Source organism: Miniopterus schreibersii (assembly GCF_964146895.1).
Source record: "Miniopterus schreibersii genome assembly, chromosome: 16".
Taxonomy (NCBI): domain Eukaryota; kingdom Metazoa; phylum Chordata; class Mammalia; order Chiroptera; family Miniopteridae; genus Miniopterus; species Miniopterus schreibersii.
The window spans coordinates 19,125,336-19,152,918 of NC_138116.1; the positions used below are offsets into that span (position 1 = coordinate 19,125,336).

The 27,583-nt window shown below is 44.7% G+C and overlaps 1 protein-coding gene across 1 annotated transcript; it reads right to left on the bottom strand.

The window, feature by feature from the left end:
* Positions 1-6,446: 6,446 nt before the first annotated feature.
* Positions 6,447-23,101, bottom strand: B4GALNT2 (beta-1,4-N-acetyl-galactosaminyltransferase 2 (SID blood group)). The gene is made up of 10 exons (XM_081161748.1): positions 22,890-23,101; positions 22,203-22,334; positions 20,322-20,428; positions 19,171-19,208; positions 17,396-17,576; positions 16,263-16,349; positions 11,398-11,585; positions 10,475-10,615; positions 8,261-8,480; positions 6,447-7,693 (listed from the first exon to the last, which is right to left on the bottom strand). Exons 1-10 carry the CDS (start codon positions 23,033-23,035, stop codon positions 7,488-7,490), a joined length of 1,446 nt encoding a protein of 481 aa, XP_081017874.1. The 5' UTR covers positions 23,036-23,101; the 3' UTR covers positions 6,447-7,487.
* Positions 23,102-27,583: the final 4,482 nt, after the last annotated feature.

Here is a 27,583-nt window from a genome sequence, read left to right on the forward strand (position 1 = left end):
GCGCAGGGGGAACTTTTGGCCTAGCGGGGAGCGACGCGGGCTCGCGCGCGCGGGGACCGCGGTTCAAGGCCCGAGCGCCCCCCGCGCGCGAGCCTCCGGCCGGGGAGCGCGCCCCAACTGCTACCTGGAGTGTCGCGGGGCTGGCGCGAGTGGAGTTCCGGGCCCAGCCTGGAAGGTGCTTGGTGGGTGGCTCCTTTTAACAGGAGCAGAGCACTGAGAGAGACAGTCCCTGAGGGGCTTTTAAAATAAGTTTTACTGAGCATAAACGGATAACGTTCCTTCAGGTCAATCGGGTGGGTGACAGATAAAATTTTATATGCCATCTGATTCAGCAACTTCATTTTTGCAACTTTATCCAAGGAACTACTGGGACAAGTGCCAAGTGTTCAGGATGGTCTCAGCTGTGTTATTTATAACAGTAAAGAATAGGAACTAAAGTCCGTTAAGTGAAAATTAAATAAATATTGACTACCTATACAATAAATACTGTGCAGGAATTTAAGGGGTAAGTTATTGTATTAACATGAAAAGAGATACAAGCCTAAGCAAAACAAAACAAAATCTACTTACCTATTAGTATGTATAATAAAATCTCAGGTATACAAACAGAAAAGCTGTGTACCTATGTAATAAACACTTGCCATTTATTTGTTCTGTGACATCTGACTGCCTCCCTTTCTTGAGGGATCCAACGTTGTGTGCTTCTGGTAGCCCGAGCGAAAGTGCGTGTCCTTAGCTTGGCCAGCTGGACTTAGGATCCAGACAGAAGCAGGGATGTTTTAGAACTTGTTCTGCTGCTGGTGGTGGCTGTGATACCCAGGATCACAGGAGCGGTGATGGCAGCCGTACCGTGTCCAGTGGCATCCTAACCAAAGTACCTAGGACCCTGACCTTGGCTGCTTTCTGGTTGCCTAGTTCCCCTGCATTCTTGCCCATTTTCCTGACTTGCCCTGCAGTGCTACGAGCTATCTGACCACCTTCCAGTAAGTCCCTTTTCTGCTTAAAATATGCAGAGCCCGTTTCTGTTTCATACAGTAAAGAATCTTCTTAGCCCAAATTGGAAAAGGTCTGTTGATGACAGTTATCTCAGGGGAGTAAATTTATAGCCGCCTATTTTTCTGTATTGCTGGGGGGGGGGGGAATCTAACTCTTGTATGTTGTTAAAAGAAACATTAACAATTTTCCATTTTGGGGGATGGAACCAAACTCCCCTGGAGCTCCTTTGGAGAGATAAGGGCTGTTGTGACTCAATATGGAATTGACTTAATGTCAAATGACTTTAGCGTCTCTGGGCCTCAGCTTTCCTATCTATTTCCTTCTTACAAGGGCTCTGTGAAAGTGTATTGCAATTAATTTTTCAAAAACTGTAGAAATCTTAAAGGATGCTGATTATAGCCTTTGAAAGTGTGTAGGAGATAGTTCCTTCTGTCCAAAGGTAAAGGAGTGACTTCTCCCTCCCGCTTCCCCTGACTCCCACTCCCTCCTTCTTTCTCAGCTTCAGAAAAATATCACCAGCCCAAATGAGACCCTGGCTGAAACCCCTCTACTCATGAATTCTTCAAGTGGCATAAGAGGGTCGCCTGCCTTACAGCTTTTGTCATTACGCACTGGAATTATAGGTAATTGTGTTCTGTGGTTCAGTCTCTCCCACCTGTCCTCCCTTTGGCTAGGCTTTGAATTCCTTTGGGGACGGGGCCCAGGACTTACTGATCTTTGAATGTGCCAGCACCTTACCAAACACTCATTGCACCCCTTTACAGGGCCCAGGAGAACTTAGGAGGAAGAAACGACTTTCCAGTTTTGTGTTCAGAGATCAGAGACAGCAGAGAATACGTAATCTCCCAGCCCCACCGTAACTAGTTTCTTTTAACATAAATCCACAGTGCGTGACATCCTAAAGATGTCTTTGACATTTTTGAGAACAGGCTCTAAACCTCCACAATGTGGCCCCTGAAGCATGGGGGAGTCAGGGCTCTACCCCAGGTGGGGTTAGCCTGAGGTGGGGTTCAGTCTGAGAGCTGAACTTCAGCAGAGTGCACCTCAGAAAGTACATTGAGGCCAGGGGTTAAGAAAAGAGGGCCAAAGTCCGGGATATTTTCCCAAGCTTCTTGTGAGCTGGATAAATGGATAATGAATGGAATAATAGATTCAATGATGCCCTGAGTAGTTAACAAGACTAGGTTAATCAATTTCCTTTCTCCATGCTGAGGCCACTCACAATGAGCTGGGATAGAGTCTGCCTGGCTCTGTGTCCCCAGGTTAGGTGATACTGCCACAAATCCTCCGCTCTGCCGTGGGAGCTCTGGCCAAGCAAGCCATCAGCGCCTCCTTGTGCAGGATGAGTGATGCCCTGAGTCTCCCAGCTTGCCCACCCCACCCCTACGCTCAGCCCCCTGCTCTGGGCCTGCACCCCCCAGGAAAATCTGATGGGGAAATCTGGCCACTTATTTCAAACAACGCAGCATCCACAATTTATCTTTTCCTTGATGTTTTCACTTTCTCTTTTTAAAATAATTATTTTATCTTTTTAGGTTATAATGGTAAAACATTTATGATGGAAAATGTAGAAAATGCAGTAAAGTAGAAAGAAGATTTTAAAATAACCACGTCCCAACAAGCACTTTTAACATTTAATGTGTTTCATTTCCTTTTTTTTTTTTAATGCATTTTTACGTAGTCTCACTGTATATATAATTTTATGCTTGGCTTTGGCACTTAACATAATAACATGTTACTTAAAAACCTTGCTTTTTCTTTCTGTAAAAATTTTAAAATATTTAAGTGGGTAATACATGAGCATGATACAAAATTCAAAAGGTATAAAAGGAAATGCATAGATAAATAAAACTTCCTAACTATAATTTTTTGTTCTTACTTAGAGGCAACTTCTAATACTCTCCTTCTAGAGATTTTACTCTTATAAAAATATACATGTATATGCATATTCCTTTTCTTTAAAAAATCAAAACAATGTTCTGCATCATATCTTGAGTGTTATTCCATAACAGTGCATGTAAACTATATCTCCTTCTTTTTAAATGGCATTTGAGATATTATTTACATAAAGTAAAATGCACAAATATGAGCTGAAATTACAATTTTGCAAATGTCTACATCTGCATGACCATCACCTCAGTTAAGATATAGAACATTTTCTTGTAATAACTGTGTACCACCGGTGCCAGGGGGAACACTTTGTAAAGTACATAATTGTCTGACCACGATGCTGTACACCTGAAACTAATACAAGATAATATTAAATGTAAACTGTAATTGAAAATAAAATTTTTTTTAAATCTAAAAACATATAGAGCATTTTCATCCCTGCAGAAAATTCCCTAGTGCCCCTTCTTAGTCACTACCAACCCTGCTCCCCTGAAATCACTACTCTGGTTTCTATCACCAAAAAAGTAGTTTTGTCGTTTTTAAAGTTTAAGGGAGACAAATAACACTGTTTTGCCGTAACAGTGTTTTCGAGATTCATCCACGTCATTTTATATAGCAACAGCATGCTTTTTATTGCTGCGTGGTCTCCTGTTGTATGACTAAACCACAATTTCTTGGTCCATTCTCCAGCTGATGGACATTTGGATGGTTTTCACCTTGGAGCTAATATAAATAAAGCTGCTATGACCATGCTTGTGAAAACATTTTTGGTTTGGGGCATATACTTAGGAATGGAATTGCTGGGTCATCGGCTGAATGTACATTTAAGTTTATTAGGAACTGCCAAACGGCTTGCCAAACTGGCTGTACAATTTTACACTCCCACTGGCTGTATATGAGTTTCCATTGCTTCACATCTTAGCTAACAGGTGATACTGTTAGACTTTTAAATTTAGTCATTTCAGTGGGTGTATAATGATCTCTCCTTGTGGCTTTAATCTGCAGTTCCCTGATGGTTAATGAAGTTGAACTTTTTTAAAAAAATATGCTCATCAGCCATTTGGATATCTTCTTTTTTTAAAATGTATTTTATTTTTTGTTAGTTCTCACCAGAGGACATTTTTTCCATTGATTTTTAGAACGAGTAAAAGGGGGGGAGACATTGATTGGTTGCCTTCCACACACTCCCCGACTGGGGCCAGGAACCCAGGGCCGTGCTGCTGGCCGGGAATCGAACCAGCGACCCTTTGGTGCGCGGGCCGTCTCTCTGTCCCTGCAGCACACCCAGCAGGGCCTGGATAGCTTCTTTTCTAAGTGTTTCTTCAAGTGTTTCGCCCATTTAAAAAAAATTGTCAGGCTGCCTGTTCGGGACCCCTCTCCCTGCAGCGGGAGCTTTTGTCTCTCCTCTCATTCAATAAACTTTCGCTTTTGCTTACCTCTCAAAAAAGATAAAAATAAAAGTAATAAAATAAAAATAAACTGTCATCTTATTGACTTACAGGAATTCTTTACATATCTGTGATAAGAATCCTTTGCCAAATATTTGAATTATAGATATTTTCTTCTAGTCTGTGGCTTGTCTTTTCACTTTCGTAATAGTGTCTTTTGATTAGCAGAAGGTTTTCATTTTGGTCAAGTCAAATGCATGCTTTTCTTTTCCTTTTGTGAGTAATGCCTTCTGGGTCCTTGCATGCAGAGAGCTGGGATATTTTTCCAAGTGCATGAGGTAGGAGATGGACATGTGCAGCTACACAGATTACTCAATTATGTAATGAAAACCTTGATAATCTCCTGGTAAAATTTAAAGGGGGATGAGAGGTGTAGATTTTATATAGGAGGCTTGTTTGAAGCTGGAACAGGAAGACTGAAGGGTATAAAGGTGACTGGAGCATCCAAGCAAAGGATTAAGAAAAAGAGCGGTATAGAGATATGGATCCTTTGTGAAGGTCATTAGATTTAGGGTTGTGTGGAAGAGATGGGATAGAGAGCAGTGACCTTCTGGGAAGCTGGTGATCCTGAAACTGTTGCTGGTGTCTGGAACACAGACTATGTGCCTCTCAAAACTATACAATATTGTTCAGCCGGGCGTGGCTCAGCAGCTGAGCATCGACCTAGGACCCAGGAGATCACGGTTCGATTCCTGGTCAGGGCACATGCCCGGGTTGTGGGCTTGATCCCCAGCAGGGGGCATGCAGGAGGCAGCTGGTCAATGACTCTCATCATTGATGTTTCTCTCTCTCTCCCTCCCCCTCTCTCTGAAATCAATAAAGATATATTTTTTAAAAAACCAAAACTGTAGAATATCAAGAATGGGAAACTGTAGGAACAAATGAGGATGCTGCTGTGTGTTAGTGACTTCATGCAGTCTTCAGAATGGTCCTATAAGAGAGACAAGTTTTGGGCCGAGGCGCCCTGCTTTAAAAGCAGGTAGACTATGATCTTGCTGAGAGTGATTTTCAGTCCAAATTTACTAGAAGTCCTATAATTTGGAGCCTTGCAGGGCTCCAAAAGCTAAATTCTCTACCCCAAGAGAAAGCACTAGCAGAGACAGGAGACTTAACTAGACATCAGTGTGTGCAAAAAGACCAGCCTACTACATTGCAAAGCTTTAAACATTTTCTGCCCACGATGGAGAAAAATGTGGGGGCAAAGAACAGATTATAGATGATCTCTCTGTGCCTCAGACGCCGATTTTAAATAGCTGCAAGGCAGAGGCTGTTCAACCAAGTGCCAGAGCCCGAGAATAAACAAGGCGTGGAGGCCCGTGGTTACCAGAACGGATTTCCCGGTCTCCAAGGCTGTGTCTAGACGAGATGTCTGGAATTGACTGGAAATAACAGAAAACCTGTATGTTTTTGAGGTCTCATTGGCAATTCAGTTTCTTCAAAAATCTGATAAGAGCTAGTGAGTTTTAACTTCTATGGCCATCCCCAGGCTTGTGAATGTTGCCCAACTCAAGGGGTTCGCTGCTTGGTGTATTCTGCTCAAGAAAGAGACGTGATTGCCCCTAGGTCGTTTTGGAGATTGATTTACATCTAAAGCTCTGTCTCCCAGAAAGGAGGCTTAACCATTGCTTATATACACTATTTGGTTAACATTAATGTTGATTTCTTCCTTGCTGTTGGCTAAACCTACCTGGTTGGGTTTGGGTCAAGCTCATCTGGTTAAAGCTGCATCTGCAAAATACTGTACTACATTTTAACATTTAGCAAGAATAGCATTTAGTAAGAACTGCCCAGACCTTGAGACCTTTGTCCTATCTAATATTATTATACATAAAATACATGTACTATTACACAAAGTGATTGTACATGTTAGTTAAAGCTGGAAAAGCTTTTGCAATAGAATCTTTATGACAACAATGGAATGAGGTATGTGTGTTCAGTTCCAATTTGGGAGAATAAAAAATGATTGCCAGTCTATATCCATATCTAAGGAATGCTGAATTAAAGTTAAACCAATTACTTTACTACAGAACTTCTCAGAGCATTTACTGTGCTAATGTGAATTGCAATTTTTTTTTTTCTTTTGGAAAATTATTTGACCATTAAAATAGTTTTCACTAAGTTTTATTAATATCTCACAGACACACCTTCAAAGACCCTAAATTACCCACAGCGATCTTCGGTAGGTAAGAGTGGAAACCATAAGGGCAGGGCTAGGTCAGTTGTTGTAAAGTCTACTGACTCCAAAAATAACAGAGAGCTTTCCTCAACAATGTGTGATGGCTCCGTTCTGTAGGTGACATGGGTCTTTAGTAGACAGCAGCTGGTCTCAAGTCCCTGGAATTCAATGGCTTGCCACCACACTTATACTGTTTATCATGATACCGTAGCATGGGGTCCCAGTTCAATCCCTGGCATTCTGGGATGTGTCTTTGTGGTAGCAAGTTTGATGCCAGGAAAACCTTTGTTCTAGTAGACAGTGGACTACCTAGTGCTCGCCTCTCTCCCTCCAGCTGCCTGAGTCCCATCCATCTTCCAGGCTCCAGATAAGCTCACTCCACGGAGCCTTCCTCAGCTGCCTGGGCCATGGTGACTGCTCCCTCCTCTGATCCTCCTGTTGGGCTGAACCCTGGCTGCCCAATGATGCTAGTGGACTGAACTAAACCAGGCTGAAACCTCCTCAAGGCAAGGACTCTAGGTTATTCACACTATATTAGTCCACAAGGTAGAACCAAATAAAAATTTGTGGATGCCAGTGATACTGGAGATGATGTTTCTGACTGTGATATAATTACCACCAAATAACCTTTGAGGACCAGCAACCAGCCATTCTTTTGACTAAGGATACCAACCCTCTTTCCTGTGAGATCTAAGGAAACAATGTGAGATACTGTGTGTGCAAATGCTTTGGAAACAGTAAGGCATTATACAAATAAATAATCATTGCCCTGATCAATGATTGGTCCATTTCTAATGACCTCTGGTCTTCGATTGGTCTTTCCAGAAACTGAACCCATCCCATCTGCCCTACACACTATATGGTTCATTGTAATATTCATCCTTTTAGGAGTCCATTTTTGGTACCCTGACCGCTGGCTCCACTGTTCCAGATACCCACGACCAGTTGACCCAGTGCTTTTCTGTGCCCGGGCACCTTTACATGAAGCATTGGAGGTAGTTCTTGAAGTAGTGGAGAGCCAGCTTGAATTGGATCTGGGCATTGGTGTTGGCCCGGTACTTGCTATAGGTCTTCTGCAGGGCAGCCAGCTCCGGGTCCACCTCTGGAGAACGGGCCTGGTGACCCACTATCACGTCTGGGCATGAGCCCACGAACAAGCTCCCGAGCCCATCAATAAAGAACTCTGCCAAGACAAGAAGGGTACCAGAAGGAAATGTGAGAGTCAGCCAGAGACCCAGGGCCATATTCCAGTCTAGGAGGACAGTCGGGGAGAGGAGACACAGTTTATACCGCTGCGGATGTTCGGGCCCATGCAAAGCCACCTGCCCAAGTTGATTTGGAAGGAAATAAATAAGCTCATTTCTCAGGCAGAGATATGGGTAGAGAGGCAGAGAAACACAGATTAGCTTTCTAGCTGGACACCTGGACTAAGGGAGCAAGACAGAAAAGAGAGAGGACAGTTATCCCAGTTGCAGTTAAATAGGAAAGGATTTCTGGAAAAATGAGAATGGGAAGCAGAGGAAGGGGGCAGAACTGTGGGGAAAGGAAAGGGAAGAGTGTCTCAGATAAGCAGGAGACAAGTCAAAGAGAGGGTGAAGAGGGAGGCAAGAGAGACCATGAGCTCCTTAGTTTGGGGGGAAAGGGAAGGGAAACCCTCTGTTTCCTGGCAAGCGACTGTGATCAGTGGAGAAGGCCCTTGAAAGAGCAAACTCCTAAGGTCAGCTCATAACCCAGCTCCCAGCCCCCCCACCTGAATGAGCCACTCGTTGCAGGCGAGGGTCGAAGCCAACCCTTAGGAGTCGTTCTGTGTGGGCCAGGAAGAAGTTGGCAACGCCACTGGTCACCACACAGTTGGGGAAGCCATCCAGGGGCTGGAAAGATCCTGGCCTCCGGTGAAGACAGTTCCCATTCTCACTCTGCTCCAGCAGCAGCTTAAACTGGAACGTGTTTCCAAGCACATTGCCGCCTACCTAGCCCATGGGCAGAGAAATCACGTTAGAGAAGTGACTCAAAGCGCCAGGAAGCCTCATTGGCCTGAACCTCAGTTACAAGAATCACATCCTTTCTCTGTCTACCCTTCAGGCTGTCCCTCGGTTACTCTCTTCTTGCTATTGTGACCACAGCCTTCAGTACACACTGCTGGGCCCCCTGATCCTTTGTTTGTACTCACCCCAGAAAATCTCCTGGGTGGGATTAGGAAGCATTACACCAAATCGAAAGTTCTCTGCCCTGCTCACCCTACAGCGAGCTCATTCTCCGGGAGAAGCCAGCTCGCGCCCTTCCGCTAGGAGGAGCAGTATTTGGGTGCAGGCAAGAGGCGGCCTGGGTCACAGGGGTCTGTATGTGGAGTCTCCCCTGTCACAGTTTGTCTCAAGGTGTCTTCCTCCCATTCTCTGCTTCCCGCTCACCTCTCTGAGCAGCTGTCCGGGCACTCATGGGAGACGTGTGCATTTATATGTCTGAGCCCAAGCCAAACAGGACAAGAGACAGCATCTGATCCTGAACCATCACAATCACCCAGGATGACATGATAAATGCTGCTAATGTCCCTCCTCACCTGGTCTTTCCTTCTTCCTTTTAGTAAATGAACCCTCTGAGTTTTAAGTGGATTAAGTTAAGATACAGTTCACTATCTAGCTAAAGAAGAATTCCCCCATTTCCCTTGCAAGGTCTGACCACGTAGCTAAGTCCTGGCTGAAGGGCTCCGATTTGGACAGATGCACCTTCTCGATCACATCCTTAAAAGAAAATGGTCCTCCACTTCCTCGCTCCCCTTCTCTGGCCCTGCAGCTGAGGACCACGAGGGTGACCGCGCAAGTCCAGGATGACCTCGGAAACAGAATGAAGTACCAGCTGGATTCTGACATGGGTGGGAAGTACACCTTCTGTCTCATTTATGCTCTTGTGATTTGGCCTCTAGAAGAGTAGCCAAGAGAGCTCTTAGTTACCTGCATGCTTTGGGGACTGTCCATCTGCAGTAAGAGTTAAGTGTGGTCACGATGCCACTTACGTATTTTCTTTTTTTTTTAACAGCTTTGCTGCGATATCTTTGACATAGTAAAATCGTATATATTTAAGGTATACAGTTTGATGCTTCAATATATGTATACATTATGAAAAGATCGCGACAATCAAGCTCATTAACATACCAGCCGCCTTAACAAAAGTACCCTTGTGTGTGGTGAGAAGATTTAATAACCATTCTCTTCCCAAATTTCAAGAATACAATGCAGTGTTGTTACCTATCAGCACTTGTTTCTTCTTTTTCATTTTTATTTATTTTTTATTTATTTTAAAACATATCTTTATTGATTTCAGAGAGAGGTAAGGAGGGGGAGAGAGAGAGAGATAGAAACATCAATGATGAGAGAGTCATTGATCGACTGCAGCCCGCAACCCGGGCCTGTGCCCTGACCAGGAATCGAACCCTGATCGCTTGGATCCTAGGAGATGCTCAACCACTGAGCCACGCCCGGCCGGGCTCTTCTTTTTTATATGTGAATTGACTCCTGGTGTTTTTATTATTTTCTTCTCTTTAAAATCTCATTAGGGATGTGTGTGCTTTTAAAGCTTTGTACCACGTACACTTTTTTCAAATGGTGTGTGACAGGCCCAGAGCACTGCTCTCTTTCCTCACACCATCCCAGGGGGACTTAGAAGGGATGCACAAACACACCATTTTAAAGATGAAACAATGGTGGGTTGGGGTGGGGCTGTAATTTTCTCAAAGCAAAGTAAGTGTGGAGGCAGAAACGGAACTCACTCACCTCTGAGCCCTGGCGTGACTCCAACAGAGCTGCGCTAGCTGCTCATCCGCATCAGCCCCTCTCCCCCCCTTCTTCCCTCCCCCGCTCCTCTCTTCTTTCCTCCCCCTCACAACCTGCCTCTCTGCTCTCCTCTCTTTCCTCCTCTTGGGTGTTTCTACAGGTCGCAGCTGGGGTAAAGGAGGCGACTCTCCCCTTACCACATCCAGTTCCGTTTTCTCCAGAACATCCACCAGCGTCTCAATCTTGGTCTCGTTGTTGAAGAGAAAGTCATCGTCCACCCAGAGAACATATTTGGTGGTGACCTGAGATACGGCCAGGTTCCTGCCAGCAAACCAACCCTGCAGGTGGAACGAGGCCAAATCAGTGGCTGCCTTTAGAACAATCACCTGGGGAGCTTTCTCACCTCCCAATAGCCAGGCTGCACCCCAGATGAATGAAGTCAGAATTTGTGGGGGCGAATCCAACATACAGCTGATGTTGAGAACCACTGGGTTAAAGGGAGTCTATGTCTCCGAGACAAGGGAAGAAGGACAGTGAATTCCTGGATCAAAGATGGAAAGGGTAGAAAGCCCTTCCTTGGCCCTGTGGCCAATATGATGGACTGAAGTCCTTTCCCTCTGACGGTCTCTGTGGCCCTCCTTCCATTTCCCTTATGTTGCCTGGAAGATGCTGGAAGGTGGGACACCCTGTTACGTATAGTATCTATTTCCTTCTGTGTGTCCTTGGAGGAAGGTGTGTGGGGAATACAGACAGAGAAACAGCCGCTCTAGCTGGGGTGGAATCATAGAGAAGAGAAGTTTCTCTGCAGTTGGATCCACACGTCAGGAATCCTTGGGATATCAGACACCTCAAATCACCTAGAAGGACCTCAATCAGCTTCCACATCAAGTGTGAGGAAAGGCGGATTAACCACCCCGTTAATGCAGAAAAGTGAGAGTGGCCTGATTTCTCTGTGAATTTGGAGTCAGCAAGGGCACTCAGAGGAGAGCCTTACCCCTCCCCACTCCAGGACCCTGCTTCCTTGGGAAGGCCCCTGAAGCAGCCCCATCCAGGATAGGACCTGACTCTGGGGACCTCTTGTTCTAGGACCCAGGTGTCTCCCCATCTGGGAGGAACATACCTTCCCAAAGGGCATGAAGTAGTACTCCACGTGCCTGTCATTAATTTTCAAAGGTTCCTTGCTGTCATCAGCCACGATCACAGTCAAGTCTGGATAATACTCACGAACACTCCGAAGCATGGTCAGGAGCTTGTGGGGACGGAGAAAAGTTTTGGTGGCAATGGTTACCAGGTCTCTGAGTTTCCTCTCTGGTCAAGAAAGGGTGGATGTCAGAGCACTACCTTTTGGGAAGCCTCACTGTCTCAACTCACATTGTTCTGGTGGGGTTTTTAAAATAAATATATCTTTATTGATTTCAGAGAGAGGGGTGTTTTTCCATTGCTTTTTCCAGAGAGATTGGAAGGGAGAGAGAGAGAAACATCGATGTGAGAGAGACCCATCAATTGGTTGCCTCCCGCAACTCACCCCGACCCTCAACAGAGACTGAGGATCGAGCCTGCAACCAAGGTATGTGCCATTGGCTGAAATCAAACCCGGGACCCTTCAGTCCACAGGCTGACGCTCTAACCACTGAGCCAAACTGGCTAGGGCCAGGTGATGTATTATAGAGGTGTACACTTAAAACCTATATAATCTTATTAACTAGTGGCACGCCAATACATTTAATAAAATTAGAAATTTAGAACATATGCAGTTTGTTGAAATTTTTTGTCTTGTAGTCTTTTAAAAAATATTTACTTTTTTATAAAAAGAATAATGTAAGTGTAATTTTTTAAAACAATTTTTTAAAAATATTTTTTTATTAAATTCAGAGAGCAGAAGGGAGAGGGCGAGAGATAGAAACATCGATGATGAGAGAGAGTCATTGATCGGCTGCCTCCTTTACTCCCTGCACTGGGGACCAAGCCCGCAACCCGGGCATGTGCCCTGCCCGGGAATTGAACCTTGATCTCCTGGATCCTAGGTCCAACCACTGAGCCACACTGGTCAGGCAAAATATATTTTTATTGATTTTAAAGAGAGAGGAATAGAGAGGAAGAGAGGGAGAGAGAGAGAGAAACATTGATGTGTGAGAGAGAAACATAGATTGGTTGCCTCCTATATGAACCCCGATCAGGGATTGAACCTGCAACCTGGGTACATGCCCTGACTGGGAATCAAACCAGCAACTTTTCAGGGCATGGGACAATGCTGAACTGAGCCACACTGGCCAGGGCCCTGTCTTATATTCTAGAGGATTTTTTCCCTGGGTTCTGTTGGCTCCACTATGCCATTTTCTGCTGTCTATTTGAATGCTTTATTGTATGCTTTCCTGTCAGCACTTGGCTTGAATTCTGTTTCCGTTTAATACTAGGAGTTGAGATGCACAGAGCTTTGCCCTTCAAAATGGATGGTCACGGTGTCCAGGAAGAGGAAAGAAGGTCTAAAGGACTTGAGACTTGCCCCTGTCATCAGCTGAAAGTCCTAGAGAGAAACTTACTTGGACTTTATGCTCAGAAAGACATGAGTAGAAATAGGTCTACTTGGAGACTGGAAGGTCTGGACCAAATGGCCCATCTGCAGGCAAGTGATTTATATAAAAGTCTGGAGAAGGGACGGCTTTTCTATGGAAAAGAAACCCATGACAAAACAACTGGAGCTGCTGGTGTGTGTATGGAATTTAGCCACTGAGGGTAGAGCCACGCCAGCTGACTGAGCACAGAGGGGTCTGGGCGAGCGGGCTCAGCCGGAGTCCATGGGTGCTGAAATCACAGTCCTGCCTAGTGTTTGTGAGGACGTGCTCCATAACCCCACTGCAGAGCTGCTTTCTTAGAACGACGGAAGTCATTCCTGGACCCCCCAGGTTGCTCAATTACCCCAGCAGCTCCCCAGGTCTGAGGGAGCAAGGGGGAAAGGTATCAGTGGAAAGAGTCAAGTAGATCACACTCAAGAGCACGTCAAATGAGCCCTCTGCTCCCTTTTCTTTTCTCGGGCCACACGACGTTCAGTTCTTTTGTTAAAGAGAACCAGGAGTGTAACTATCACAGGTTGTGGTCAAGGTAAGGCACTCCTGGCCAAGCTGGTGGTGCAGCTTTCTGCTCTGAGACACCACCACCCACCCCAACCCCAAACACACAGCAATGATAAAGGAAAATACAAAGATATAGCCATGCTCAAAAATATGAGACATTTCTTCCAAACAATAGAAATAAAAAGCAGCAACCAGAGCTGGATTCTGGGGTCACTGCAACAGAGGAGGTGGAAGGCCAATTTGGAAAGGTAACGAAATAAAAGTGTCTCATGCGATGTGTGGGATCCAGAGCCAGGCACTGGCACTAGGTTGCACTCCCTCCTTCCCCCACCTCAGACTACCTGCTGGACAAGGAACCCCAAACAGCTGTTACCCCTACACACACCTCAGGGCAGGACCTGTGCCAAGCCACCCTCTGGCCCAGCAACTATCTCCCCAGTAACTCCAGTATCACCATGAGAAGGGAACCCCAAGACACCAGTAGAAGGGAATGAACTAGGATCCTGGGAATACTGGGAGCAGAAGCAACTGTAAAGCTGGGAGATGAGAAGGAGTCAGGAGAGAAAGAGAGAAGAAAACAAACAAGCAAGCAAAAGTCTCCTAATCAAGATGAGCTCACCAACCAAAATTCCAAAACACTCAAAATTAGCATGAAGAACAACAGCCAAGAAATTTACCTTGTGCAAATGAACCCACTCCAGATAGACTGAAAATAATAGAGACATTTGAAAAGGATATAAAATGAAAATGTTTAAAATCTTTAAAGCAATAAATAACAGAATCACACAGAGAGAAAAGGAAATATGAAACAAAAACAGGTATAAGTAAAATGAGAACATTTGAAAACCGCTTAAAATTATTGAAGATCAATGTTAAGAACCAACAGGGGGACATGACTTCAGGTGTATTTAAATGTTATAAAAAGCATAAGAGGATGCTAAGAACAGCTTTATGACAAAAAGCTGGCAATTTTATGTCAAGTGGACACTTTTATAGAAACATTCAAAAAATTGACTCAATGTACATGCAGATTAAAGACACAGAATTATATTTTTAAGATTTCTCCCCTTTCTTTCCCTCCTTCTCATTTACATTCCCACTCTTAATCCCTAACCGCCTACTTTGCAACTCGGACCACCTCCCACAAAAGACACAAAGACCAGGTAAGTTTTAACAAAAGTTCAAGAGATACATAATCCCTACTATATTACAATTCATTTTAGAAATAGTAAAAAAAAAAAAAAAAGGTGGAAGCTACCCAACTAATTTTATGAGACTTGTACAATATTGATAACTTACTGAGCAAGGACATTACAGTTTTGAATACAGATGCAAGAATCCTAAATAAAATAGTAGTAAATTTAATTAAGCATTTAATCAAATAATGCATTGCAATCAAGATGGTTTTATTCCAGCAATGCAAGGATATTTCAGAAGCAGAAAATCAATCGACATAAATCACTACATGAACCCAACTGAAGGGGGAAAATTATTTCAATATGCAGACAAATTACCTGATAAAATTCAGTACTCATTCATAATAAAAAAAAACTCTTAACAATGACATAGAAAACCGAAAGTAGAAACAGAAAAATGCTTAGCAACAGAAATAGAGGGAAAGAAGGAAATTTTCTTATCTTGATATATCTACTACACTCCTACACAGCGACCATTAGTGGTGCAACATTAGAATATTCTTCTCACCCGGCAGGACTGGCTCAGTGGTTGACCCAAGAACCAGGAGATCATGCTCCTGGTCAGGGCACATACCCGGGTTGCGGGCTGGATCCCCAGTGCGGGGCCTGCAGAAGGCAGTCAATCAATGACTCTCTCATCATTGATGTTTCTATCTCTCTCTCCCTCTGCTATCCTCTCGCTGAAATAAATAAAGATATGTTTAAAAAAGTAAAAATAAAAAATAAAATAAAAAATGTTCATAGATATTATCAATTGCCTCCAGAAATGTGCCCATTTATAGTCCCACCACCAGTTTCTAAGAATGTCTGCTTTCCCACTCCTTGTCCAATATTTTTTAAAAATAAAAATGTAATTTTCATTTACACTTTTCTTAGTGTGATCCTGAGCATATATTTTAATGGCTAAAAGTCTTGTTGAATTTAATTTTTTGTGATTTGTGCATTACCCACCAGCTTATTAAGTGTTCCTTACTTAATGATTCACAGGTGCTCTAAGTAAAATTAGACCTTTGACTTTAATGTGCTTGAAAATATTTTTTCCCAGCTTGTCCTTTTTCATTTAACTTTGCTTATGGTGAGTTTCTGCCATTAAAACATTTAATTTTTTTTATGTATTTTACATTTTTAGTCTTTTCTTTATGGCTTCTGGGTTTTGTGTTATATTTAGCAAGGCCTTATACTCTAATATTATTTTTAAACTCCATTTTTTTCTAGTACTTAAAAAAATTAGACATTTGATCTATTTGGAGTTTATCTTGGCATGAGCTGTGAAATGGATTCAGCTTCTCATGTTCCACATAGCTACACAGTTACCCCACATGATTTCTTGAAAAATCTGTCTTTTCCCCCCTTTAATTTGAAAAGTTACCTTTATCACATGGTAAAATTCCAACCTGTCTATTTCTGGAATCCCAAATTGATCCCATTGATATATCTATTCATGCTCCAGTATCATTCTGTTTTTATTACCATTACTTATTAAAATGTTCATTGTGTCTTTTTCAAAATAAGCGCAACCATATAGTAAGTTAACTATAACTAAGCGATATTAGGGCAGTGTGGCCTAGGATTGTTTTCCTCCGAACAAAGCTTATTGTCAGGAATCATATGAGAGCTGTTATTTTGATCAATTCTCATCCTCCATCTCAGAGGGGATCTGAATTTCACCAATAGCTCTATGGGATGTCACCATGCAGCCCCAGGGGCAAGGGCCTTACCTGGTCCAGGGTCATATAACTTGGGCATGACAGGATGGCGGATGGTCACTGGAAACTTGGCTATTGAGGACTTGGATTTCAGACTCACTGGAGGGAGAAATAAGGTCAGGGTGGGCAGCACCGTGTCTGGGTCACTCACCACACTGCCCCAGGGAATCCCACGCAATGTGGAGTGAAAGTTTGGTAGACAGTGTCCTGGCTAGGGTGACACTGAGGACCTAATGGAGTCTGTGGCATTCTGGCTCCTGACTTGCTGTGTGTCCCTGGGGCAACCTGCTGAGTGCCTCCGAAGCTCACATTTCTTGCCCTTGTGAGAATCTGCTGGAGTCACAGGGTCTGGGTAATATTTGACTTTGTCGTTATTACCTGAAATGCCTTGGGTAAATCACTCAATCTCCTGCAGCCACAAAACCAGGATAATAGTACCTGCCCTGCTTTACCTCCCAGGGGGATTTTGTGAAAGGAAGCGTTGGACACCCGAAGGGGGAGAGAACTGGCTCTTTAGTGTGTGGCCATAGGTAATCTGTCCCATGTTTCATTTCTTTCGGTTGGTGTCCTGGGCATGCATCCTGTGTAGCTAGTCAAAAGAGAAAGGGGTGACTTTGATCCATCCAGAAAGAAACTGAGCTGCCTTTGGGATGGCAGGAATTGCTCTCCAGGGAATTCCTAGGGTGGAGCTGGGGGTTGATTGGGAAGGAGAAGTCAAAGCCACTGCCCTTTGGACTGGGAGTTCTCCTGCATCTCTCTTTCCTTGTTCATACCCAGGACAATAAATGGGTGCATAGGCTGGCTCCCTCCTTTGCTGCAGCTGAAGTCTTCAGCTTTGAAAGCTGTAGAGAATAGGGAACAGAACTGGATGGTTTCCAGGTGCACAGCATGAACGATCTGCCCTCACAGGGGCGGGGGGCAGGTATCTCACCTGTCCTTTCCTCGAGTCACTTCTGTGGGGTCAGTGGCAATGTGGGGATAGTATTGGGTGCAGTAATTTGGAAGTTAGGTGTCTAGGATTAGAAACAGGAGCAAGGGAAGCATCTTAAATGCAGGCAGACTTCCTGGAGGGGGAAGACTTTGAGAAGGCCCAGTAGTGTTTCCCTGCTCCCTAAGCATCCTGCCATCCGAGGGCAGGCTCTCACCCACATCCACCCCGTGGTGCTGGTACACCGAGCTGGTGTAGGTCACGTGCTGGAGAATGAAATTCAAAAGCTTCCGGTCACTGGTGGAAACGTTCAGCTGCTTCTGGCCTCTGCCCTGCACCACACTATCCGGGATGTCAACGAGGGTGTTGAGTGTCCCCAGAGAAGCTGTCAGGGTGACCTATGGTGGGTGAAGTACAAAGAGACTAAATGCAAGGAAAGGCACATACCCAGCACGGCCAGCAGGGAGCAGAGCATATTAGGGTGCGAGAAGCGTCTTGGGTGCCCAGAAGCTAGGGTCTGGCTCTGCATGGCACCACTGCTCTAGTCACAGCAAAGGAGAATTAAGCCCTGGCGCCTGGAGCATTCAAGGACAGTTTCTTTTCTTTTATCTCTTGCTCGGCAGGATACCATTCTTCTTTTGACTGCAGTTTGCCAACTCCCCCTCCTCTATCAGACCTCCAAATGAACTTTTTCAGAGCCTGACTCTGCACCCTTTGCCTTTTTATTCTAACACCTTTTTTTCTAGATTTCATCCATTCCCTTGGCTTTAAATACCATCCATATGCTGATGGTTTCAAAATGTATATCTGCAGGTCCTCTCTTTCTGAGATCCAACTGCCTGGTTGGTTGCCCAGCTAGGGAGTGTCACAAGCAAATCAAACTGAGATCTTCAAAACTGAACTGTTGACGTTTCTCTATAAACCTGATTTGCACCCTCTCCCTGGTTCTCCCTACCTGGTGAATGGCACCTTTATCCGCTCTACTGCTCAGGTCCCCAAATGGGAGCCATTGCTGTTCTACCCCTACAGCCAATCTACTGACAAGTCCTGTCCGTTCCACCTTCCAAATGTAGCTGGAATTGGCCCGTCCATCTTCATCCCCATTGCTGCTCCCTCACGCTACTCTCTTCTCTGGCCTTTTGACTTCTGCCCAAATGGCCACTTATTTTTATGAAAATTGGACTAGATTACGTCACTCTTGCTGAAAACACTTTAGTCAGTCAATGGGTATTTTCTGAGATCCAAATTACAGGCACAGGAAAAGAGTCTTGAATAAGAGATTCCTTGCCTTCAAGAAGCTTATAGTCTACTAGGGAAGAGAGGCGATAAACATATAATAACACATCTAAGTTAATTCAGGTACAGATAACTGCTATGAAGATAACATAGTACTGAGAAGGTGACAGAAGTGGAGGGGGGCTTAGCTGGGGGGGGCGGAGGAGGCCTCTGGAGCACAGAGTAGCTGCTCACTCATCCATCACCCACCCCAACCTCTGTTCAACATACAGAGGTGAGGAAACTAAAGCTACATGTCCCAGGCTCCTTTTTAGTTCGGGTTCTTGATGTGATTTATGTCCCCCCAGTCAGAGAGACTTGCAGAGACCTTGATTTGGAGCTCTGTTAAGTGGGGAAAGCAGGGCAGGGCACAGGGCATCCCTTGGTGGCGCTAACCATGACAGAGGCAACACAACCTCAGCAGCCGTGGCGGTGGCGGCAGAGGCCTCCTCAGCAGAAGCAGCCACCTGCGGTGGCTCCGGGCTTGGGTGTGGTCCTGGAATTCCTGCCTGGAGCTGCAGCCCCTCCTCCAGCTGGGAAAACTGTGCCTTCCATAGGCATCCTTCCCCTCCCCCACCTTAGACTCCCGGCTGGTATTTCATCTGGATGGGGACCCTGTCAAAATCTGAGACCAGCCACCACTGAGGGGAGGGGGCATGGGCAGTGAGCCAAGGACAGACGCCAAGAGCGCAGAGGGCCTGGGAAGGGGGCTCTTGCCTTGTAGATGGGGGCGTTGGGTCCATCAAACTGGAGACCTGGAAGACACAGGAAAATGACAAAGTAACACCATCTTAGAGGGTCCCAGGGGCTCTCTGAGGCTCACACTTTCCTGGCTGACTCCATATCCTTCCAGAGTCCCTTCAAGTGTCCCCTTCCATGGTCCTTCCAGCGGTTCTAAAACCTCTGATGCCCACCCTCACCCTCACCCTTCCAGGTATTTCTGTTACTGAAGGGAAGGAAGCAACGGGTAAATAATGAGTTGTCCTTCTATGAGGCACCAAAGTAGTCACATTCCTCAAGTCAGAGGGTGGGACGGTGGCTGCCAGGGGCCGGGGGAGAGGGGAATTCATGTTAAATAGGTACAGAGCTCCAGCCGGGGAGAGGAAAGGGTTCTAGAGATGCAGGGTGGTGATCGCTGCAGAACAAGGTAAGTCTCCTTAATGCCACTGAACTGTACACTTAAAGGCGGTTAGACGAGGTGCTCGCTTCAGCAACACATATACTTAAAATGGTTAAAATAGTAAAGTTTGCTATGTATACTTTACCACAATAAAAAATGAATCATCCGAAGCGTCATATCATTTTTAAATGACTGTTTGAAAACACTAACAACCCCAATATTTCCTTTAGCATCTGTTCTTATGACTAATTCAAGTTCTAATTCAAACACATCCTCCCCATGTGGCCATGGGTAACTTACTAAGCTCATCTGCGAAATTAGCAAAATAATATTTACCTCCCAGGGCTGTGCTGCTGAACTAGAGGAGTGTGTAAAAATCCCTCCTGGAAAGGAGGATTGTTTGTTTGGTTTTTGTTTTTGTTTCTCGGAGCAAGGGTCTGCTCAGGATAGGTTTTTTAATTGTTTAAAAATCAAATAAATGGCCCAGGCGGCGTGGCTCAGCAGTTGAGCATCGACCTAGGATCCAGGCGATCGGGGTTCGATTCCCGGTCAGGGCACATGCCCGGGTTGCTGGTTCGATCTCCAGTCGGGGGTGTGCAGGAGGCAGCTGATCAATGACTCTCTCATCATTGATGTTTCTCTCTCTCTCTCCCTCTCCCTTCCTCTCTCTGAGATCAATAAAAAACATTTAAAAGAAAAGAAGGAATAGGAAAGTTGCCCACGTCCTTTCAGGGCGGGGCGTACCTACCTGGGATGGGAACTGTCTGCAGGGGCATCACCTCCACCCCGTGCACCGGGTACCCGAAGGGCAGGTTGGGCGGAGCCAGCAGGGCCGGGGGGCGGGGCAGCCCTTCTCTGCAGGAAGAGGGACCCGTTAGCAGCCGCCTGACACCCCCCAGGTCAGTTCTTAAAGCCATGCCTGTGCCGAGAGCCTCGTGCTGCCAGTGGGGAGAAATGGCAAGCAGATTGTCCCCGTCTCCACTCCCTTCTCCCCTCCTCCCTATGCCCCAGCCTCGAGTGCCACAAACGGAGGCCGTTTACAACAAAGCAGGTAAAAAATAAAAATCACGGCCAGCAAAAAAGAAACAAAATAATGCATGGGCCGACACAGCTGCAGCAGCTGAACGCCAGTCACCTGTGAACCGCCTGGTGGCCGGGGTCTAAAATGATTGTCAGTACTCTGGTCTTCTCAGAGGGGCCAAGGAGACCAGCCGCTGAAGGGAAGTAAAACTTTTCCCCGCACTGCACTAAAAAATAAAGTATATCACAGGAAACTTTGCATGTCTTCTCCATATTTTTAGAGCAAACACAGCAACGATTTTCAAATGGTTTTGTTGTTGTGACAACCTTCAGTCAGAGGCAAGTGCATAATACAATCCAGTGAGGCTGGTCCTTTGAGGGACTAAGGTAACGTGGCTCTAATGTAGCCTTCAGGGATCCAGTTTACCAAAGTTACCACTTAGATTATCTGGAAGAGACATTCGACTTCTGTGGTGAGTATTTATGGGACTATGAAAGAGACAAAATTTAAAAATGGGAAAGGACACAAATAGGCAATTAACATAAGAGGAAATGCAAATGGGTAATAAATATATGAAACATGCTCAGCTTCAATATCAGTCAAGGAAATACAACTTTAAAAAACAACTACCTTTTCAGTAAAGTTTAAAGGTAAGGGGTGTGTAAGGTCACCCCGATACACCAAGGTTGTGGGTTCAATCCTCAGTCAGGACACATACAAGAATTAACCAATTGATATTTGTGCAGGATATTTCAAATTGATATTTGAAACAAGGAATGGCTTGCCAGCCTTGTGTGCTTCCATACATCAGGCCCTTTTTGAGTTACTAGTTCTTTGTATGTTAATACACTTCACCTTACAATAAGCCTTTGAAGTTGCCTCTATTACAATTTTTCATGTGAGATACTGAAGTATTATAGGTTAAGAAACTTGCCATCCAACTTGTTCCAAAGTTCCAGTCCTTACTCATGGTGCTATTATTCTTTATTGTAGCACAGCTTCTAGGATAGCTCATAAATGATTGCTTAAAAAAAAGAGAGAAACAAGGAATGGCTTGCCCAGCCTTGTGAGCTCTGTTGTATCTTAATTTCTCATCCTGGTCATCCTACCACCTATGGATTTGGTGAGGTCCCAACATCCTTCCCACGAATTCATCCTTTTGACATAAGCCAGCCAGAATCATTTTCCGCTCTTTTCAAACAATAATCTTGGTCAAGACACCCTGAGTGTCTTAACTCTGGGCCTTGACCATAACAGGGGACAGTATATTCTCAATATAAATGAGTGGGACAGGGCGACTCGGTGAGACTGCAGTCACCTGCTATGACAGTCTGGGGGCAGGAGGCCATGCCACACCGCACTAACATTGCAAACTTATCTTCATTCCTTTGCTCCTTTTTTATTATGAAATGTTTTATGCATGCAAAGTTTATAACTTCATTTGAGGGCTATTTCCTCTGTTCTCTTTCTTTATTTATTCCTAATAGTTCCTCCCAGGGACCCTGCAAGAGAGGGAGCTCCTTCCTTCTCTCTTTGAACCCACGCCCTCAGGACAAAGTGAGCTTTTGCCCTTCCTTGGGACCCAGGAGCCCTCTGGGTCTATGTTACCTCCTCTGAAAGTGTTCAAATTCAGCCTGTCTTCTCACTTTCACTGCAGGGAGGGCTGTCCGGCCATAGGCATCCTCTAAGTTGTAGCCATGATATTCGGTTTCGCATTCGCACTGATTTTTTGGGAAAAGCCTAAAACAAGCAAGAGGACTGTGAACATTATTGGGTGGATGGGTTGGTGGGTGAGGGATCCTGAGGCCAGGCCTCATTCATGTGCCATTACTAGAATTTCCTTTCCCAGACCTTTTGTCCTGGTTGGGCTGAGACTCTGGAATCTCAGCAGTGGCCCCTGAGAGAGGCACAGGGAGGGAAGAGAAGGGGGACAGGAAGAAGGCCCCCCTCCCCTTGAATTATCCCTTGCACCAAACTTCTTTAAACTTGAGAGTCACAGGAATGCCAGTGGCATCTCAGCCCCACCAGAAGAGGAGGCTGGAGGGGGTAAAAGGGGGTACAAATGGCCCCTCCAAGGTTTTAAGGGACTTTGCTGAGTGTTACAGAGGACAGAGACAGTGCCCTGAAGACCACGCTCTTTCCTGGTCCCACAGTTGGGAATCACTTTAGCAACCGACACAGGTTCAAGAAGGTAGGGAATCATCTGTAAAATGGGCACAACAGAGCAGAGCAAAGCACAGGAGGAGCAAGGGAGATGTGAGACCAAGGTGGGAGAGAGAACACGTGGTGTCTCACCAGATTCCATTGTAGGAAAAGAGGGTCCTGAGGTGTGCCTCGGGTAGAAGCTTCGGCATCCGGCCGGCCCGAGCAGGACGAGGGAGCTCTGGCTGGACGCTGAACTCGTCATGAAGGTACACACTTCTGAACGCAAATAAAAACATGCCAGATCCTAAGGCGAAGGTGGATATCCTGAGGTGCCACAGAAATCTAGAGCTGTTGGGGCACAAAAAAGCAAATACCCTTAAAATAGTTTTTCTTGATTAGGTATTAAATGATTTGATTGTTATGTAATCAACACCAACGGGCATTCCTATTTTGGGTTGTGGTGAAGAAGGAAACTTGATTCAGTGCACGTAGCTCCGTGGTGACATGGCAGGGCTGCGAAAATGGCACTGCGCGTTAGGTGGCCCCGGGGCCAGGCCCGTGCGCTCCGGCCTGCGCCGGTCTGGCCCGCTCCGTGCTCCTGCAAGGCATCCTTGGTATTTCAGCCGCAGCTCCAGCCTGGGAAACAGTCTGCAGTGTTTGGTGGAAAGGGAAAACGTGCTCCCAGAGCCAGAGGGGAGCTGACTTATGTAGACAGAAGTCCCCACTTATTCCTCTTTTTGCTATATATCTTTTTTTATCCCATAAGCTGATTTTTCTGCATTGATTAGTGCTTTCATGACTGTTAAGTGATAGCAGTTCCTGACAATAATGGAAGAAGCGTGATTTTAAAAAAGGAAATAGTTGCATACTGGGAAACTAAAATGTATTAAATGAGAAACTATTAGAAACAGTAAGATTTTTTTTTAAATTTATCTTTATTGTTGAAAGCATTACAGATGTCTCCCTTTTCACCCCATTGATTTCCTCCCTTCTGCAACCCTCCCCCAGGCCTTCACCACACTATTGTCTGTGTCCCTGGGTTATGCATGTATGCATACAAGTTTTTAGGTTCATCTCTCCCCACCCACCCACCCCTGCCTTCCCTCTGAGATTCATCAGGCTGTTCCATGCTTCTGTGTCTCTGGATCTATTTTGTTCATCGGTTTGTTTATTTTGTTCATTAGATTCCATATATGAGTAAGATCATGTGACACTCATCTTTTTCTGACCAGCTTATTTTGCTTAGCATAATATTCTCCAGGTCCCACCTTGCTGTCTCATAGGGTAAGGGATAGTAAAATTTTTGTAGAGTAACTAATTATGAAATAAACATTAAAAAAAAAATTATTAGTAATTTTGTCATCTAATGACCACTATTAGACAGGCATGAACAGAGTAAGGACAATGGGCCAGGTACAGAGACTCACCAGGGCAGAAAGCCCTAATGCCTAGCAAGGGACAAAACTGGGAAAACAAGAACCTTGTCCCCAGGGTAACTCTCCTCCCCAACATATCGCTGGTCATGTGGTTTAGAACCCACCCCCCCCCCCGCCCCCCTCAGCGTTTCCTCCCTTAAGATCTGGGCCTCAGTTGCATATTTCAGCTGCAGGCTCAGCAAAGCAGCAAAACCAAACAAGTAGCTTTGTAGCTGCCTAAGGACCAGGTACATTGCCTTCTCAGTGAGCCAAAGCAGTCTAGCCTAGGCTCTCCTGTTGCTTCTTGCATGCACTTTCTTTGTTTCACTGTCCTAAGTATATTTTTGCTGCAATCATGGACTCAATACCCTTTAGCCCAGTGCTATGTAGCCCTTCCCTTTGGATATCCCCACATTCCATGCCCTTTTCCTTAAATAAATTCATTTTTTCTTTATGCATCTTCTGAGATGGCTCTTTAGCCTGCCCGTGCACCACCCACCTTAACCTTTCGCTTATTATGTTCTAATCCTCTGCCAAGAGCTTTGTGTACATCATCTCACTTAATTCTCACAACATAATGAGAGAGGTTCTCTTCCACCACCTAGCAGAAAAGTTAGCTGAGACTTAGAGAGGAAAAGAAAATTGCTCAGTTGATAAACGATGGATACAGGATTCAAAACCACACTACCACACAGTTTTAGAGGCCTAATTCACATTAACAACACAAAAAGATAAAGTACCCAGGTAGAAGAAACTTAAGAAGAAGCATGTGGGACCTATGTAGCAGGCAGACTGTTAATTATGGTGGCCCCCGTGAGCCTGGTCTCCTGGTCCTACTTGGACACTTAGCAAAAGATCCTTGCTATTCAGCATTTAAAATGTGCTTCCATTTGTACCATTGGTCTTTCCTGAAATCATGCAGTCTTAAGTTATGTCTTCTTTAAACCTATTCCCATGCCCAAATCTTATCAACATACAAGAAATTTAGAGAGATTAAGTACAAAAATACCTAGCCCAATACTTGTATATTTTTAGTATCATATAGAATTAAAATTCCAGGAACTACGAACACTCTAGATCTTCTGTGGTTTCTCCCTTCAATCATTTCAAACATTGAAAGAAGAGCCTGTATGGTTATTGGTCTGCTAGTTTTATGTTAAATCGCCCATATTTGTACCAGTATAATCAGGTTGATGCAATCATTAATTTTGTTGGATTTTAACCAAACCTGACAGTGATTATTTGTCTTTCTAGAAATCTCATTTTGTGCTGTTATAGAAAACCTCTATTTTGAAAATCTACATCGTATAGAAGACATGTCTTTAGTGTATTCAGACAAAAAAAGCTTTACAATTAATTGAATGTTTGCATCTGGAGTGTAACTTAACAGGAAGGGCCAGGAAAAGAATGTGAGAGACTATTAATATTTGTAATAAATTATTATTTCCTTTGTCTCCTGCAGAACATAAAGACTAGATCCTTTAGTAAATATTTTTAGAAGGTAGTGATGCTGCTCTGGCCCATGTCGTTCAGTTGGTTGGGCGTCATCCGGTGCACCCGGAGGTTGCCAGCTCCTTGCCTGGTCAAGGGCACATGCCTGGTTTTGAGCTCAATCCCTTGTGGGGGGCATGCAGGAGACAGCTGATCAATGTTCGGCTCTCACATCGATGTTTCTCTCTCTCTCCCTTCCTCTCTCTCTAAAAAACAATAAACTACTCTTGTAATAATAATAATAATAATAAATTAATATATATATAAATAAATATTTAAAAACTAATAAGGTTAATAAACTCATTGGAGGGATCAAGAGAAAAACAGAGTAGGCACAGATCACCAATGTCAGGAACATTGGTTGGGGACATCGCTTGAACCTGATTTATAGATCGTCTCTTCACATCCACACTTGTTTGAATGTTTTCATTGTCTTTACCAATGAAGTAAATCCAAAAACGAGCTAAGTCAGATGAACACATATGCAGTTTGACTGATCTGAGTAGATGGATTACCTGACACTCTTGACCAGCTCAATTAGACAGAACTGTTAAACCGGTTTGTATGCAGACACACCATTAATGCAGGCGGCCAAGAACTAGGATTGCTTAACAAAGGTGGCCCAGGTAGTTAGCCATATGTTTGAAATGATTTAGGTCAAGATTGCCAGAAGCAGAAATGGACTAAATGACCTCAGGAGCCACTTTGTCAGTGTTATGTTTCTAACCGAATCTAATTTTAATTTTTAAATATATATGGAGGATATAAACCTATTTTATTTAGAAATGCCTTGGGTTTAGTGAGGTGACAGACAATGAAAAGGAATGCATTTCTTGTAAGCAAACATTTGAACTCAATGCCAACATAGCTGTTCTGATCAAATATCAATTACTTTAAGTTGTAAGATAATTAACTTTGCTGTTTAAACATTCCTTAGACAGCTGCCTGGGAAATTTTAATGTACTTGTTTGCATTTTAGAACAATGAAACATATTTATAAAATATTAAAATATGTACTTTATATGCATACAGAGAAATAAAACTTTTCCAAAATAAAAAAAAAAATTTTAAAAAAACAAAGAAAAGAAACTTTCCACCATTAATTATGCTACCCTATCTTAGGACAAAATTAGAAGTACCCATTTCAAAATCCGACGTTTTTTAATGAAAAAGAAAACTTAGAAGCAAAGGAAAGTTTAAAAGAAGTTTCTTGGAATGGAGAAACTCGGTTCCCCCAGGTCACCAGCCTTAGCAGAGATACAAAGTTAGCAAAACACACCCCAGCCCTTTGCTAGGGTTCTGGCTGTTCGGCTGTGCAGGCAAAGTCAAGTGCGCCCGGCATGAACCTGCTGTAAGTTAATTGGCACTCGTTTCTGTCGTGGTGCCAGGATTCCTGGGTCACTCGGCGAGAACATGGGACGGGGGACTGTTGAGGCAGGAAACCGCTGGAAAGCAAGCCCAGCCGGGGGCACTGATGGGCCCGAGGGCTGCTCGCCGCCCCTCACTCTCACCCTCTGCACAAAGTGCGCTTCGTTTTAACGCTCAGAGAACATCCCCTCACCAACATGCCTTCCCCAGAGGGCCTCCTTGTCGGTGCTAAAGGATGTTCTGAAAAATACAAAGAAAAGAAGCTTTGGGGGTAAAAAAGGCACAAACTCTTTCTGACCCTTCTAAGTAGTTTGTGAACATTCAGGTGGATCTCCAAGCCTCCTGTTCATCATTAGGCGGCTCCTCAGAGGCGCTTTAGCCTCCGGGACACATGCAGCTCTTCCCGGTGGGGAGGCTGTGCGCGTGGACCTGAAAATCCACTTTCCAAAATCCTGCCTTCCAGGGTGTTTTCTGAAGCCGCGGAAGGGACCAGCCTCGGCTCCCTGACCGCCCGGAGCCCGCGGCCCTCGCGCGGGGACCCAGGTCCCCGAGGGAATCCGTCCCGGGTTC